Source organism: Gymnoscopelus braueri, assembly GCF_963280865.1.
Source record: "Gymnoscopelus braueri genome assembly, chromosome: 14".
NCBI classification, from domain to species: Eukaryota; Metazoa; Chordata; class Actinopteri; order Myctophiformes; family Myctophidae; genus Gymnoscopelus; species Gymnoscopelus braueri.
The window spans coordinates 9,747,140-9,765,400 of NC_137619.1; the positions used below are offsets into that span (position 1 = coordinate 9,747,140).

The 18,261-nt window shown below is 41.9% G+C and overlaps 1 protein-coding gene across 2 annotated transcripts in view; it reads left to right on the plus strand.

Moving 5' to 3' along the window:
* Nucleotides 1–2,141: 2,141 nt before the first annotated feature.
* The window catches only part of LOC308100155 (uncharacterized protein), a 36,477-nt gene continuing 20,357 nt past the window's right edge, over nucleotides 2,142–18,261 (plus strand). For both annotated transcript variants that reach the window (XR_013934415.1, XM_080449075.1), the window contains exons 1-6: nucleotides 2,142–2,604; nucleotides 2,996–4,723; nucleotides 11,251–11,368; nucleotides 15,995–16,122; nucleotides 16,755–16,837; nucleotides 18,093–18,210. Coding sequence is in view for 1 of the 2 variants with exons in the window: in XM_080449075.1 (XP_080305201.1) it covers nucleotides 2,552–2,604; nucleotides 2,996–4,723; nucleotides 11,251–11,368; nucleotides 15,995–16,122; nucleotides 16,755–16,837; nucleotides 18,093–18,210 (2,228 nt within the window). In the remaining variant the exon portion in view is untranslated. The remainder of the gene's footprint in view (nucleotides 2,605–2,995; nucleotides 4,724–11,250; nucleotides 11,369–15,994; nucleotides 16,123–16,754; nucleotides 16,838–18,092; nucleotides 18,211–18,261) is intronic.

Genomic DNA, 18,261 nt, shown 5'->3' on the forward strand with positions numbered 1-18,261 from the left:
AGCAATGTGTTTGTGAGGTTAGCTCAAGACATACAGACAGAGGCACACACAGACACTGGTAAAAGTACACAAATGTTTTTACTTAACATTTTAATAAAATAATACTGAAAAGTAGAAACACTCTGTTACAATAAATGTAAATTCAAAAGTTCAAAGGTATAAGTTTCCATTATGCAGAATGTCCCATTTCACAGGTAATTTTTTTTAACAATCTTTTGAAAATAGACAAAGTTTGAATAGGGCTGAAGTGGTTAATTTTTGTAATAATAATCCAAATCTACAAAATAACTGGTAACTAACGTTTTCTAATAATTGTAGTGTAGTAGTAGGAGTAAGTAACAGTATAACAAATTGGAAATAGTAGCTCCAGTAGAGTAAAAGTACCTCAAAATTGTATCTAAAGTGTACAGTACTTGTGTAAATGTACTTACTTTCCACCACTGCACACAGACCTTTACCTTGTAAAAAAAAAAATAGGCCTATATTTCGTGGAAATCTCCAAATACCTCTGATCTAGTAAAACAGCAATTAACCCTTATATAACCTTAAAGGAGTAGTTCACCCCAAAAATTACTTATTTTCTATCAATTGCACACACAAGATTGTTTTAGTTTTTGTCGCATTCCTAAGCCAATAATTTGATGGCCGGCGGAGTAGTCTCCTAGACCTAGAGTTTCCTATTGACCTGATCATCAAATTATTGGCGACAGATTTTTTTTTTGGGTGAACTACTCCTTTAAAGTTTAAATAAGAATATTTAGAGATTTAAAAACGTTTTCTAGAGAGACATCGCCAAAAAAAAGCAAAGCTACAGACAAAACTACATTATACTTATTACTTATTAAGCAATAAGCATAGAAGTAAGTACAATTTTACAGCACCTTTGAATGGAAGTTTGCTTTTCAGCCAAAAGAGGGCGCCTGACACCATCAGTCAAAACAATGACTTTTAATTTTGAATTCTTCAGTCATATTAATAATACACTTCATGTCTTGCACTTCGTATAATAGAGCTAATGGAGCTTTATTTACAATATGGTTTCAATATAATTTATTTACATTATACACAATGTAAATGCACAATAATAAAGAAAGAAAAAATGTAAAATAGTACAATCAACAAAAGCATCATCAATAATAATAATAATAATAATAATAATAATTATTATTATTATCATCATTTATTGAGCAACAATTTAAATGTAGAGTTGAGAGTTGGGTGAAAGGCATGACGTCATCGTGGGCAGCGTTGCCAGGTCTGCTTATTATAAGCGACTTTGGGCTTGTTTTTCAGTAAAGTTGCTTGTAAATATTGGTAGTTGCGGGTTGCGGTTTTTTGGGGATTGTTTGTCAGTGTTGGAAAGTAACTAAAGTAATATGTAACTTAAAGTAATATTATTACTTTTTTCCAGTAACTAGTAAAGTAACTAATTACTTTTGGCAGGGAGTAATAAGTAAAGTAACTATATTACTTTTTAAACAAGTAATATGTAATAAGTAATTTATTACTATGTTTTAGTAATTTTTCCAACACAGTGTTGGAAAGTAATGTTTTAGTAACTTTTCCAACACAGTGTTGGAAAGTAACTATAAAGTAATATGTAACTTAAAGTAATATATTACTTTTTTCCAGTAACTAGTAAAGTAACTTATTACTTTTGGCAGGGAGTAATAAGTAAAGTAACTATATTACTTTTTAAACAAGTAATATGTAATAAGTAATATATTACTATGTTTTAGTAACTTTTCCAACACTGTTGTTTGTATTGTTTCTAAAGTGTAGCTGTTTATTTGGGCTTGTTTCTAAAGTGTAGTTGTTTATTTGGGCTTGTTTCTACAGTGTAGTTGTTTATTTGCACATTACATTCCTAAATTATGTTTACACATTTTCTTCAAGACTTTTTTGAAAATAGCGTAGAAAAGTTGTAGATCTGCTATTTTCAAATAGCCGATTTATGTAGGTTTAATGGTCTCATGTAGCCTATATTCAAGCTATTGTTTTTATTATTATTGTTATATACATATATATATATATATATTATTATAGTTGCTTCTTTTGGGCTTGCCTTCATAGACCGTTGCTTGTTTCTCGCCCACAAACCTGTCAACACCGACCGTGGGGGTATTTTCCAAGATGGCGACCATCGTCGGTCGGAGGAGCGCTCGCGCTGCACCGGAGGGATTTAATTAACACCAAACAAAACCTTCTCAAACACACCGTTCTAAAAGGACACGTATTAACACATTATGACACAGTAAAAGAAAGACACGGGACGCGATAATACGCTATTAAACATCCCCCCCCGCGCGGTGAACGTTTAACGTTATAATAATGTGGAGTTATCATTATTAGCATGTTAGCCTCCTGTTCTTCTTCCACCGACGGGGACGACGACACCACCAGGAGGACCGGCTGCTGCCGGAGAGCTAGGCCGACGGAGCAGCGCTCAGCACCGGGCTACGGAAGAGCCGCGGCCCGGGGCTGAGGCTTCGCCTCCTGGGGGGGACTAGTGGCTTTGCCTCCGTGTCCACTCCTTACGGAGGTTGACATCATGATGGAGACGGAAGAAGGAGAAGGGGAAGGTTTGACACTCGATAATAAGCGGTGCGTTTCCCTTAAAGACCCCACTCCCCCCTCACCCCCCTTTTTTGCTACTCTGTACATAATAGTGTTTTATATTTGTGATGATATTGTATTTTTGGTGTATTTTTTTTTAATGCTATGTTGATGAATTGAATACATAGATAGGATCTCAATGGAAACAAGTCCACTGGACTTTTTTCTACTCTGTACATATAGTGTTTCATATTTGTGATGATATTGTATTTAGGTGTATTTTTTATGCTATGTTGATGAATTGAATACATAGGACCTCCAAACAAGTCCACCAGGACTTTTTTTGTGTTGTCCTTTTAGACGTAGGTGTTTGACTGCTGTACCTCGTGCTGTTTGCAATTCTGTCTAATAAAGTATTCAATCTATCAATCAATCGCAGTGTCCACAACAACACACACCCGGCCGTTACTGAGGAGGAGGAGGAGGGTGACGGAGGGGTTCGGGTGGATGTAGACCCGGGGAGTGAGGAGGAGGAGGAAGCAGAGGATTACCCGGGTCAAGAGGAAGAGGAGGTGGAAGGCGAAGAAGAAGAAGGTGAAGCGGGGAAAGGTCGTATTTACGTGACCAGCAACGGTAGGAATGTAAACAGAGACGGCTGCAGCAAACCGGCCCTGCTGCTGCAGGACGGAAACGACACCATCGTGTTGGATTTGGTTTCAGCGCCGGAGGAGGAGGCGGAGGGGAGGAAATGCCTCTTCCAGGAGGAGCGACTAGCGCGAGACAGCCGGGTGAGCTCAGACGTAGACCACGGCGCCGGTGGAGACCTCCTCCTCCTCAACGGATTCACTGAGTCACCAGAGGAGGAGGAGAGGAGGATTATGGCATCTCTGGAAGGAGGAGAGGGAGGAAAAGGAGAAGATGGAGTGGCGGGTACAGCAAAGGAGGCAGGAATGGCACCACCGCCCGCGGTTCCGTCTTCTGACATGGACCATAGTGTTTTATGGTCTGGGGAGGACGGGAACGATGGAGGGGACGGGGACAGGGACAGCCCATGTGCAGACGGTGTTGGCACCGAGTCGGTGACCTCCCTCGTCCACGCTCAGCTGCCCTGTGAGCAGGGCAAACACCCGGAGAGGAACTGTGCCGGTGGTGGGGTGGAATCATTGCCGGTGTCGGACATGACGTTGCCCAACGGGGACGTTGACGACCTGAGATACAGCGTTGGGCCGGGCGGGGACATGTCCCCCTGCAAACAACACAGGGACGTTTTATTATCGGACCCCCGGACAAACTCTGAGTCTGAACCCGTGGTTGTCGGTGGTTTGTGCGACACGGACGGTAAGGAAATAATACAACTAGCAAACGGCGGGTTGCACCTTCCGAACGTGGCGGACTCCACACGTGACCACCCCTCCTCCTCCGACTCCGACTCTGAGGAGTATTTCTCACAGAACAAAACGAATGTCCCCTTCGACGTGGTCTGTGTCGTGCAGCGAGATTCAAACCGTCAACCGGACAGAGAATCGCCCGAAGAAAGCGTACCCGCCGGGACCGTGGGTTCAGCAGCCGGGTCGTGTGTGAATAGCCAAGGTGGCGGCGATAAAAACAACCACAGGGGAGAGTCGAACTCCGCCGAGCCCCCTGCCGGGGAAGAAGAGGAGACCGTTCAACCCACTCAACTCTCGCTCCCTCCTTCCTCCCTGGTGGAGGAACAGGCATTGGACCCTTCTTCTAAGGAGGGCCCTCCCACCCCGGACGATTTAAGTGCCAAACCCCCCTCGTCTTGTCCGTCCGCGTCTACCCTCTCCAACCTCACCAGCGACAGCCACGGCACAGAGCCCAGCCCCAGGGAGGAGGAAGGTGATGAGGAGGAGGAGGAGGAGGTGGAGGAGGACTCTGGAGAAGGGTCCGCAGACTTCAGTTTGCCCTCCAGGCCTCAGACTTTGAGGACTAACCTCCCCAGTGTGACGGTGTCCCTGAGCTGCGATGCCACGCCGCTGTCACCCGAAGAGGGAGGAGGGGAAGGGGGCTTCTATTTTGGAGGAGAGGAGGGGTTCGAGCCGGGCGGCCGGCGGCAGAGCGCCCCGGACAATCTCGCGGAGCAGAACGACGCCTCTGAACACAAGCTGATGCCAAAGAGGTTCGGGATTGCCGACTTCTTCACCAGGTTAGTGCATACGATGCATGCACACAGTCACACACACACACACACACACACACACACACACACACACACACACACACACACACACACACACACACACACACACACACACACACACACACACACACACACACACACACAGGTGGTGGTGTTGTGGGTTACCATACCATGGCTATCCTTTCTGTCAGCCTCAATCAATATCAGAACACATGTGTCCCCGGGGAATATACACAGGGTACACCAGCAGCAACACACACACACACACACACACACACACTTGTACATTGCAGTGAGGCACCTGTATGGTGCGGTGAAACGGATACCTGTACGATGCAGTGAGACACCTGTGTGATGCAGAGAGACAGATAACTGTGCGATGCAGTGAGACACCTGATGCAGTGAGACACATGTACAATGCAGTGAGACAGATACAGTGAGAGACATGTGTGATGCAGTGAGACACGTGTGTGATGCTGCTGCAGTGAGGCTGGTCAGTGAGACTGTACAATGCAGTGAGACAGTGAGACAGATTCCTTTAGGATGCAGTGATACTGATACTATGATACTGTATGGTGCAGTGAGACAGACACCTGTGTACGATGCATTGACACCTGTAGAGAAGATGTAAACACTGTTTAGTCTAATAGTTTCTCTTAACCCATTCAATCCGGGAACGCATAGTGAGTCCTTTTAAGATTTCTTTGGGCTATTCAAAAATAGCAGATATACAAGCTCATAGCGCTGCACCGCGCTACGAACTTGTAGATCTTCTTTTTTTTTTTTTTTTGAATATTAGTGCAAATCTTTGGATATAGATTTTTGAAAGCGACCTTGACATGAAAAAGTTCGAGAACCACTGATATTATAGCAACATAAGTTTGAAAAAAAAAGCTGTTTTAGAAGACATTTGTAGAATCCCCAGAAGCAAAGATTTGCACACATTTTCCACAATTTAAAAATAGCAGATCTACAAGCTCATAGCGCTTGTATAAAATGGACACGGATGCTTTCCCGGTTTGAATGGGTTAAACTGAGAGAATGAGAGAGAGAGAGAGAGAGGAAAGTGGGCGATGTAATTTGAGATCATGTGATATATGTATGCTTTTATTGTAGAACGAGAGAGGAGAGATGTAGATAGAGAAACCAGATCATATCCTCTATTTAGTCACTCCCCAGTTCCATTGTAACTGATCTGAACTGAACTGATCTGGTCTTTCTCTCTCTCTCAAAAATTGTATGTTACTTCTCATTATTATCTACGTCGGGTGGAAACCTCATTTATCCAAATATATATATATATATATAGCGATATATAGAGTAGCGTACACAAGTACAATTCTTTGGTTTCAGTTCCTCTAGTAACAATCACAACAATAACAAAAGAAGGAATTGAGAATAATAAGTAAGTTAAGAAATAGCATATCATGTGCATTAATCATAGCACCCTTTGAGGTGCTTTGAAGGTACTTTTGTGCATTGATTAGTCCTACATCTAAAATAGATGTATGTATATCGTCTCTACTGGTGGAAACCTCATACTGTATGTCCAAAACTTGCTTTTATGTTCTAGAATAGCAAAAGTAGCAGATTGACAAGCTCAAAATTGCCTTGTTTCGAGCTTGTAGATCTGCTACTTTTGATGCTTTTGTGTGACGCTGTAGTATGATCAAGGCAGCAACTCAAAAGCATTTAGGCATGTACACGTGGTCAAGATGATCAGCTGCAGTTCAACCCAAGCATCAGAATGGGGGGAAAGGTGATTGAAGTGACCTTTAACCATCAACTGTTGATGGTCATTTTAGATTTCTTTGGCTTTCTTTAGCAGATCTACAAACTCGGATCTCAGATCTGCTATTTTTGAATCGCCAAAGTATAAAATAATGGTTATGGCTCAAATCTACAATGACACAGATGCGTGCTTCCCGGATTGAATGGGGTTATGGTGGCATCATGGTTGTTGGTGCCACCATGGTTATTTCAGAAACGACTGTTCTACTGGGGTTTTTCGCGCACAACCGTCTCTATGATTTACAAGGAATCTTGTATGCAGCGGTTCTCAAACTGTGAGTCGGGGGTCCCCAGATGATTAAAGGGATATTTCACTTTCAAAAAAACGTTTGGTCATTTTATCATCTACTCAGGCCTTTGTGAGCCCCCAGAGAGTTTTTAAGTTGCTCGATTCAGTATTTATATATTTGATATTCATTTTATCAGACACGCCCCCTTCCTATACAAACCCGTTGTAACTTCAAACTCCATTTTAATCATGTTAGATTCGTCGAAAAGACCGGTTCTGGTGAGTCACCCTGCCCTCCTAATGCGTGAGGGGGCCGTGTTTTTCCGATATTTCTTTTCATTTATTTTATTTTATTTCTTTATTGTATTTTATTTTTTTAATTTTCAAAAAAAAAAAAAAAATTATAAATGAAAAAAGTAATTGAAAAAACATGGCCCCCTCGCCTGAGTAGACGATAAAATTACCAAAAGTTTTTTTGAAAGTGAAATATCCCTTTAACTTATTGTGCAACATTGTTTTCTCACTCAACAGTAAACAAGTGTACAGGGTATCTGTCTAAAGTGATTATTTTGGGCGGTCGCGGCCTGAAACGTTTGAGAACCAATGTTCTATTGTCCAATTTTGGTGAGCCTGTGCAAATTGCTGCCTCAGTTTCCTGTTCTTACAGTTAGCTGACAGGAGTGGCATGTGGTGTGGCTTTCTGCTGCTGTAGCCATTCTGCCTCCAAGTTAGAGGTGTTCAGAGTTCAGAGATGCTTTTCTACATACCTCGGTAGGCCTGTCACAACTCACAATACCGGTATTTGAGATAATCGCAATATATTTTAGCACAATCGTCATAATCCTACTAATTGTTTCCATGTTGAAAAATGTCAACCACTGGTATTGTGAAGTCCACATACCAGCTCTGACAGTGTGAAACGGTTCCAAAATGTGATGGAACCTATTCCAGTTCCTCAATGTTGGATCCATTTCCTACGATAACTCTGGATCCCAACCCCTCTTGTCTCCATGCTTTATTCCGGTACTCTGCCTACCCCACTCCATGTATTAACACTTAAAAGTAGGGTAAGTGATTGTCCTTTGTTAAAATACGTGTCAAATTGCTTTAAATTGTGATATTCATTGCCTTTTTACAGTTTTTTGTTCCTCTTCTGTTTGTACCCTTTCAGTTCACATTTTTTTGTTCCTCTTCTGTTTGTACCCTTTCAGTAATGTTTATATGTGCTCTTTTTTTTGTAATGTTGCTTGTTTTCTGTAACGGATGGAAATTAGCATTCTTGCTAAATCTGGTGTATTTACACAGCATTGTATGTTTGGTGTTCATTAATATGTGCTGTCCCTTCCAAAGAAACGTATAAATGAAAATGAAATAAATGCTATAGAGAGTTTTTCAAGTAATGGGAGTCCGCTTGTCTCTCCAGCTCTTTGGTAAACAGAAATTGCATTTTCAGGTCAGGATACAAATGTTATCCAATTAGGGGAGAGAGAACTCATACAGGATGAACAAGTGAAATTTTAAGTGATGACACAAAGAAATAAGCAGACAAAATTGCAACTGTGTTTGTGTGCGCGCTCGTGCATTCCTGTGTGTGTGTGTTTAGGAAGACGGGCAACAGGCCTATAGTGTAAGTCTATCATAAATCTGATCACCTAGATCTGCTACTTTTAGCTATTTTTTATTTGAATCCTGAAAAGTAACAGTTTTGGACAGTTTTGGACAGTTTTGGACAGTTTTGGACAGTTTTGGACAGTTTTGGCGGTTTCCACCCGACAGAGACTATATTTAGATGTAGGACCAATCAATGCACACAGCACATTCAAAGCACCTGCTATCTATGATTAATACATAGCTATTTCTTAACTTATTACTTATTATTCTCACTGCCATTGGTCTTGTGGATGACTGGAAGTGTTTGTCATGTGGTACAGTAGCATCTGAAACAGTCCTCGGTTGTGGCGGCTAGGATTTTTATTTCTTTACAATTCTTTGGCCTTTATACTGCCATAACATCTGTTGCATTATGTACTGGATCAGTGGTTCTCAAAAGGTTTTAATGTCAAGAACCCCCATAACTCTGAGAGCGTACAAAATGGAATCAAATGGACCCTTTCAGGTCCATTTGGTTCCATTTGTTCACTCTTGAGTTACAGACCTGTTCCTTGGAACCCCCTCAAGGAACCCTGAGAGGGTCCCTGGACCACACTTTGAGAACCACTGTCCTCTGGGCTGTCTGCACGACTCTGTGCAGTGTTTTGTGGTTGAGGTCAGTATACAGTTAGTTTCCCACACCAGATTCCTCCTACTTGGCCTCTCTCTCTTTATTGTCCTATCATTCTCTCGCTCTCGCGCTCGCTCTCTCTCTGAAACCGTTGCATTGTATGTGGGGTTTGCGACCCATGTCCCTGGTTTAGGCCTTTCTATATAAATACCTAGTTAAAATAAATAAATAATCCAATCATAATAAGCACATGCAAGAAGCTCTAATCTAAACCAGTACAAAAGCAATAACAGGTTATTGTCATGAAAGCAATGACATTAACGTTTTAAAACGTGCATAACATATTAGTGTTCGCAGCTTTGGTTTGATTTCAACCAGTATTTTACCTTTTCATTTTAATAGTTTGAGATCAGTTTTATTTTTTATTTCAGTTGCTAAGGCATTCCACAAGTCTATCCCTTTTACTGAAAAAGATGACTGAAAGTGGTTTTGCTCTTTGCTACCCTACAGTTGCCATTTGCTGATCCCCTTGTGGTGACTTTTATTAGTGCTTGTCTTTGTCACATAAGGACAGGACGGGGCAGCAGTGGCAATTGTTTTTTTTTACTTAAGTAAAAGTATCAATACTGCAATGTAGAAACACTGTTGCAAGTAAAAGTTCTGTATTGAAAATGTACTTGAGTAGAAGTACAAAAGTATTGGAATCAAAATATACTTAAAGTACCATTTGTGTACTCATGCAGAATGTCCCTTGTTTCACAAGGTATCATACAATGTATTAACTTTCTCTTTTGAAAATAGACAATCTACAACCTCACAACGCGCTGTGATGTGATGCGTTGTGAGCTTGTAGATCGGCTATTTTCAAATACCGGTAGCCAAAGTTTAAGGCTGACGTGGTTAATGTATGTTTTATAATCAAAATCTACAAAGTAACTAAGTTACTAAAGTTTTCAAATAATTGTTGTGGAGTTAAAAGTACAATATTTGCCTCTGAGATTTAGAAGAGTAGGAGTAAAAGTGCCTCTTCAAAATTGTACAGTTCTTGAGTAAATGTATTTAGTTACTTTCCACCACTGGCAGTAGTCCACCGTGTGTCTATTTACAGATCACCCACAGCCTCCCATTTCACACATAACTACAGCCTTTTGTTGTGTGACTGACAGGCTAAATGACCTGCCTGACTAATTGACAGTCTGTGTTGCCTTAGTGTGTGTGTGTGTGTGTGTGTGTGTGTGTGTGTGTGTGCGTGTGTGCGTGCGTGCAAACAAAGTCCCTCTTCTTCCATTTCTCCATCAGACTGAGACAGGAAACGGCCCCAACGATTCGCTGTGAGTCTGAATACAGGAAGTCAACAGTTGATGGTTCAAATCCTCATCTGGGTTTCATTTCATGTTTTTGATGGTTTCAGACCTCAACAGCTGGACACAATGTCACGCTCAGCTGTCTCAGCAGGCAGACAGGCAGACAGACAGACAGACAGACAGGCTGACAGGCAGATAGACAGATATAGAAGAAGACATGCTGAAAGACAGACACGCAGACAGACAGTTTGGCAGACAGGAACAGAGACAGGCAGCAGGACTCCAAGGCTTGAAGATGATATGAAACTGTTTAATATTCAGCATGCCCTGCCCTCCATATTGTCCACGATAACACAGTTCAGCAACATCATGGATCCATATTCTGTTTATTCACTGGAATCAGATGTGATCGATCATGAGTTGTTCACGTCCTTGATTAAAATAATATGTTAATATTATGTGGAGTTTGAGAGCTCCACATTCCTGCACGTACGCGCGCACACACATTTGTTCTCTCCCTCATTCTCTCTCTCTCTCGCTGATATAGTTTATTCTCTGTCAGTGGTACCCAAGCTGCGGGTCAAGACCCAAAGTTTGGTCACTAGAGAATCAATCTGGGAACCCTTTCGGCAAAACGATATAGGAGGGGGCACCACCTCCTTTTTTGTGTACAGACAGGAACTCGGTTTGTCTCCTCCCCTTTCTTAGTCCACTTCCTCCCGGGTGCTTCTGTGTTTATTGCTTCTAACAGCAACACTACATGTTTAGGGCGATGGTGTCTTATTGAGAGATTACGAGGGAACAAACACTACATTGGCTTTGGGTGGCGACAACAAGCACGGCTCACCCATTTCTGGGTCACATTGCTGAAAGGTTTTATTGTGCATCCCTGATCTCTCCATTCAGCTCACATTGCCCTGGTTCAACTGGTTTATAATATCAGTTGTACTGGTTTCACTATATCTCTCCGTCTCTCTGTCTTCTCCAGGAGTCTGTTCACTAGGAAAGCCAAAGAGCCCAAGGTGCCTCCATGCCAGAACGCAACAGGGTGGCGGCTGTTCGGGAAAACGTCGAAGGAGGACCCTCCCAGTCCCACCGCACAACAGGTACACTACACACGTGCACAGACTCCAGCGCACGCACGCACGCGCACACACACATACACACAGATTTGTACTATGCTTGTGAGGACATCAACATTTTAAGACAGTGATTTTATGAATGCCATTTATTTTTATTGCCATTTTTAAACTTAAGCCTAAAGCCAAAAATTGCAGCACAATTTTTCGGTGCGCAACACCAGCGTGCAACTAAGTTTATAGCTCTATCTCTAATCCCTAAACCTAACTTCTAAATGTTTAATCATAACACTAACCCCCAACCTGAATCTTTTTTTCTAATTGTAAACGTATCTCTAAAAATTAGTTTTTCAACCATAAAACACTTTTTCTTTTGGTCCGTATAGTAATACAAACACAGACACGCACACAGTCTCACAAATGCTGGTTTGAGGTTACTGATGATAACAGTGGTAGTGGCTCAGGAGGTAGAGCGGCCGTCTCGGGATCCAAAGGTTCCGGGTTCGATCAGGGGTTCGATCCCCCTGAGTTAGCTAACCCAGTTAGGGGTTGAACTGCTAACTGATGCTGAGCAGGTTGGTTGGTGCCTGGCATGGCTTCCTCCGCCATCGTTTGTGTGAATGTGAAATACTTTGTAAAGCCCTTTTGAAGGGTCTAAAAGACTAGAAAGGCACTATATCGTCTCTTTCGGTTGGAAACCTCGACATACGTCCAAAACTGTTACTTTTCAGGATTCAAATTCAAAAACAGTAAAAGTAGCAGATCTACAAGCTTTAGAGCTTGCTGATCTGCTACTTTTGATACTTACTGTAAGTGTGACGCTGTAGTATAATCAAGTAGGGCGTTACGAAAAGTTAGAATATGGAGATGAGAGGTTTCTGCCCCGACAGCAACGATATCAATGCAGTCCATTTACGATAACAGATTAGTCAGGTAAATCAGTGAAGATGCTGCTGAATCTTGGTCTCGAAGTGCAGCCCAACCCCGTGGATCCAAGCGAGAACGCAGGCATTGTGTGTTGCTTCCTGCGTGAAAAGACCTTTAGAATACTGTTCAATAACTGATGGACAGAATGAGAGAGAGAGAGAGACCAGAGGGGATGTAATTGATTTGACCATTTTGTGTGTGTGTGTGTGTGTGTGTGTGTGTGTGGTTGCTAGGCAGTCCCTTTTTACTCTCCACAGCTGCAGCCCCAGCTGGTGCCCAACCCCCCGAGCGCGCGCACACACACGCGCACACACACAGAAATCCATTCACTCATTACACAAGACATACTCATTCAACACCATCCAGCCGGAATCGGACCTGTGATGTTGTAAATGTGTGAATGAGACTGACCAGCTACCAAAAGCCATCTGACCAGCTTTACCAAACCAGTCACGAACGATGCGACATGTGAGCTTGTAGAGCAGCTCTTTTATTAATCTTACATGTTGTATCTTACATAGTAAAAAAAAAACTGAACACTTAAGTTAATCAATTAATTGGGTCAAAACATGGGTAATTGGTGGTACACTGGATCTCAAACTGTGGGTCGGGACCCCAAATTATTTTTGGGGGTCCCCAGATGATTTGCTTAATGAACAACATTGTTTTCTCACTCACACAGTAAACAAAGCAACATACACACAGTATAAGTGTGTACTGGTTATCTGCACATTTCTAAAGTGTCTATTTAATTACTTTTAAGACCTTTTTAATACCTCTAAAACTCATAATTACTGATAATAATCAAAAGTAATCAGCTAACTGTAATATAAAAATGGTCAAACATTGGTCAAATTTAGGGTTTCACTGATGTGACATTTCTGGCCGATATCGATATCTGATATAATATTTGCCATTATGGACGACAACCGATATAAACGGATGTCGATATGATCTCATTCTGTATTAAAAAAGTATATAATTGTGTCCATTCTGAAAAATGTATGTAACTGGGTACAGTATCTGCAGGTTTAGGCAAGTCAGATTTAAAGGGATAGTTCACCCCCAAAATGACCTTTTTTGTCGGGGTCTACGGTAGGAGACTCAAAGAGTACAAACCAAGTCTTTAGTGTTTCTGGGAAGCATGTAGCTGATGATCATATGACCTGAAGCATGGAGCATTGCAGCTCATCTGAAGAATGCTTCTTCTGGTCTCATGATGTTTTATTATATGACTAATGGTCATATAACTGTGGTCTAATTATTAATCTATTATTTAATCAACAGAAATGTAATCAAAATACACTATTTTGTGTCATGGAATCATGAATTTTTGTGATCTATCATAATGTAAATATTTGTTTATGCTGTGCCATTTAAAACTTCCCTGAATGGTGAATGTATTGTCTTTGTTCCATATTATAGATTTGACATTAGTTTTTTTGACTGCTGGGTAAAAATAGTACGATATTTGAAGATCATCCCTCATATTTTAGGGTTGTGGTATAAAAAAGTTTGAGAACCATTGGTCTAAACATTATAATATCAATAAAAAAATCTGTACATTGAAACTATACAAACTATAGGATGCTAGGTCAACAAAGAAACCTGGCATCTGTCTAAATCTCATGCTATCTAAATTACATTTTAATCTTTGCATAAGCCTGCATGGTCGTCAAGCCTTGGTCAAAAGAGCAGAATGAGCAGATTGCCATGAAGTGCTGAGCTCGGTTGTTGGAAGGTGATAGAAAGACTCTGACTTAGCACCTTGGAAGACACTTGGAAATGTACTTTGACTATTCAGAACCAGCTGTAACGTGTGTGTGTGTGGGTGTGGGGGGGGTGGTGACTCCAGCCTGATGAGTCATGAGGTGAAAGTCAGCCAGACAACACAGATGTTAGGACACGTCGCACAGGAGAGAGGAGGTGAGATAGGAAGGAAGGAGAGAGGAGGTGAGATAGGAAGGAAGGAGACAGGAGGTGAGATAGATTATCTGTTCTTACAGAAACAACCCTTTATACTTCACTGAGCGCAGTACCCCACGGCTCTACAGATGAACTTGATTTCAGACACAACAGGTCCATAGAAAAACTGAGATGCAAAACAGACAACAACAACACAGAGATAGCCTGAGTACCAGACAGATTTCACTCCATTAAAGCCCATATTAGTTAAAAACTTATTAGTTAACAACGTTGTTGTATTCCCATTAAATCATTTTTTTTTTGCATTTGAAGACAGTGTACGGGAGTTTTTCATTCAGTGTGTTGGGGCCCTCGTTGGGTCTTCTCCTACACACCTATCGCCTTGTAGGTGTGCAAAAGACTTGCTTTTCACTTGCACCCGTCCACCTTGGGAGTTTAAGCAATATTCAAAATGCATCATTATATGCCACCTGAAGTTTTTTCAGCTTTGCATGACTATATCGGCACCACAAGCTGTATATAGTGGAGTACAATATGTTTTAAAAAGTGCTATATTAACATAATGCTAAGCCTGGTCTAATACCTAGCCAATAGAAGATCAAAACCTATTGACACATCTAAGATTAAGAGGTCTCTCCAGTCAAGTGTGTTACTATAGGCTTTTTTGAACTATGCAGTCTGGATTGGAATGTGTTTGATTTGTGACTAAAGTGTAGGAAAAACCAGTGGAAAGTTGTTTCCTGTGGGGGGCCCCCTGGTGGTTATTTACTGAACTGCATTAAAGGATTAAACAGCTGTCCATATCTTCTGCCAAATGCAACACCATGCATGCACGCACACACACACACACACACACACACACACACACACACACACACACACACACACACACACACACACACACACACACACACACACACATTGTGGCTTAAATAGGGAAGATCCAAGTGCATACACATGCACAAAAAATGCGCACTTGTGCACTTTTGGTTGCTTAGACAGCGTCTGTGTGGTTTTGCGCACGCACGCACGCACACACACACACACAGACACACACACAGACACACACACACACACACACACACACACACTAACAGCTCTTACATGTTCCCAGTTGCTTAGCTCAGCTGTGTCATAATATGGCCCAGCTGTAGGTATGTATAGTGTACTGTACATACATACCTACACACATATACACATACACCAGTGTTCACAAGCCAGAAGCCACACATCTTTAGAACATTTGGACACTAAAATGTAATTTTTCATAGAGACAAATCGACCTTCCTCTGTCCTAGCAACGCACTCTTGCATGATCTAGCACCAGGAGACCATTTGTGTACCATTTTGCCACCTAGTGGTGAAGCGTAGGTAGGGTTGTGTGGACTTCATGTCTGCTATACAATTACAATACCAGGGGTTCTCAAACTTTTTAATTTCAAGGACCACCATAACTCTGAGAGTGTACAAATGGGTCCGTTTGGTTTCATTTGTACACTCTCAGAGTTACAGACCTGTAAGGTCCATTTGGAACCCCTTCAAGTAACCCTGAGGGTCTCTGGTCCTCACTTGAGAACCACTACAATAATATGTATGCAATACTACTACAGTATTGATTGAGTTTGTTAATCAAAAGCTTTTTTATTTTAAAGAAAACCGTTAAGGAATCATAACGTTAAAGAGTGAATTGTTAAGATCCTAAAGTATCCCTTCTCTAAGTGTTGGATGGCCTAGCTTCCTCAATGAAGTATCATCTCTGACTAGAAGTGACATTAGTTCCTGTTTTGTTGTTCTGTGTAGGAGGACCAGCTGAAGGGCTCATCTGAGCTGCCGTGTTCACAGCGCCCCCCGGTGGCTGCGGGGAAGAGGAGGAACCTGGAGTTTGAGCCCCTCTCCACCACAGCTCTGATCCTGGAAGACAGGCCACCGTGAGTCTCTGACACTTATACTAGGCCTGTCACAATTATTACATAATCGCAATTAGTCGATTTTTTTTGTATGTAAACTAACTAAACTTTTATGATCGTGACACAGCTCTACTTTTGACCTGCCCTCCCTATTTTGTGCAAACGTTTAAAAAAGTGTTACTAATATGTCATGATCGTAAGAGGGATCTACATGTAAAATATTAGACGCTGAGCTGTGTAATTTGTTTTGCCAAGGAGGTGCATAAAAACACTCAAGACAACAGGATTTACAGTAAAACCCAGACACAGACTATAATACTATATCTCCAATAGTGCATCATTCTTGACATGCTGTTGATGCATGTATTTAATGTAATGGACCACTGCACTGTGGAATATATATTAGATTGATTCTATAATAAAATACTGTAATATTTTGGCATTATGTGAACTTTTAATGTAATTTAGAACAAAAATTTCAGTCTAAAAGATCAGTGATTTATACCTGAAATGTCATGTTTATTGTAACTTGATTGATTGATTGAATGCTTAATTAGTCAGAAATGTAAACCGTACATGGTACAGTGAGACATTAAGGCTTTTGATGATGTGTGTGTGTGTGTGTGTGTGTGTGTGTGTGTGTGTGTGTGTAGGAACCTGCCTGCTAAGTGTCTAGAAGAGGCTCAGAGACACAAACAGGAGTATGAAGAGATGGTGGCTGGAGCCAAGAGGAGAGGTACATACACTCTTGAACATTTCAGCCACAGGCTTGTACGGATTTACTCATTAGATTTGTATATTAAGTCCCGTGGGGGAAATTCAGTTCACATGGTTATGATGAGTACTCAGGGGGTGGGGGGTTAGGGAATTGGTGTCTTGCTCAGGGACACTTCGACACATAGACCAGGGCCGAACTGCGAACCAGTGACCTTCTGATAACCAGACAGCGTCTCTACCAACTAATAGTCATACTGTTGCCCTCCCTCCATCTCCTACTGTAAATCTAGTTATTTGAAGCATATATAGCTCGCTGCTTAGCAGAAATGAAAATTTCATTCAGTATTTGCCAGACCCAAGGGGTCGGGCTTACATGAGGCTTTGTACCTGTTTCGTCCATACATGGGCATGGTCACTTTGTCCTCCGGCCCCAGCCAAAAAAAAGTCTGTCACTTTGTCCTCCGGCCCCAGCCAAAAAAAGTCTGACCCCCTTTCGTCCCCTTTCGTCACGAACTATTCATGACATCATTATTATGTCACAAGTATGTAATTAAGTAAAGCTCATCAGATCATCAGCTTCATTCTGGGTCTGGCAGAACCAGGTCTCCTGGTCTTGTTTAAATACTAGAGGTTCATATCTAGAGGGCTAGATGTGAGGGCATATCAGTCGGATCGTCGCACCGCCGATCCGACTAATATGCCCATATTTGGAGATCTTTGTATCTGTCAGTCCTTGTCCATTTAATGCCCATGTAGATGGCAGCTTCCTTCCTCAGCTTTCGGGTAGAGTTCCAGACTCTATATAGCAGTCAGAGATTGTGGAATTGTAGTCTGGCCTGGCGAGACCAACCCACTAAGCTACGGCCACCCAGCACAGACTCTAGTTCATTGTTCTCCATGTCTCTCTGTGTCTGTCTCTCATTCATCCATGTCTCTCTGTGTCTGTCTCTCATTCATCCACGTCTTTCTGTGTGTCTCTCATTCATTCATGTCTCTGTGTCTGTCTCTCATTCATCCACGTCTCTCTGTGTGTCTCTCATTCATTCATGTCTCTGTGTCTGTCTCTCATTCATCCACGTCTCTCTGTGTCTGTCTCTCATTCATTCATGTCTCTGTGTTTGTCTCTCATTCATTCATGTCTCTGTGCCTGTCTCTCATTCATCCATGTCTCTGTGTCTGTCTCTCATTCATTCATGTCTCTGTGCCTGTCTCTCATTCATTCATGTCTCTGTGTCTGTCTCTCATTCATCCATGTCTCTCTGTGTGTCTCTCAGAGATGAAGGAGGCCCAGAAGAAGAAACGACAGATGAAGGAGAGGTACCGCCAGGAGGAGAGCATCGCTCACGCCATCCACATCTGGAACAATGAAATATTGCCTCACTGGGACTCTGTGTACGTGTGTGTGTGTGTGTGTGTGTGTGCGTGCATGTTTCAGAACCAATT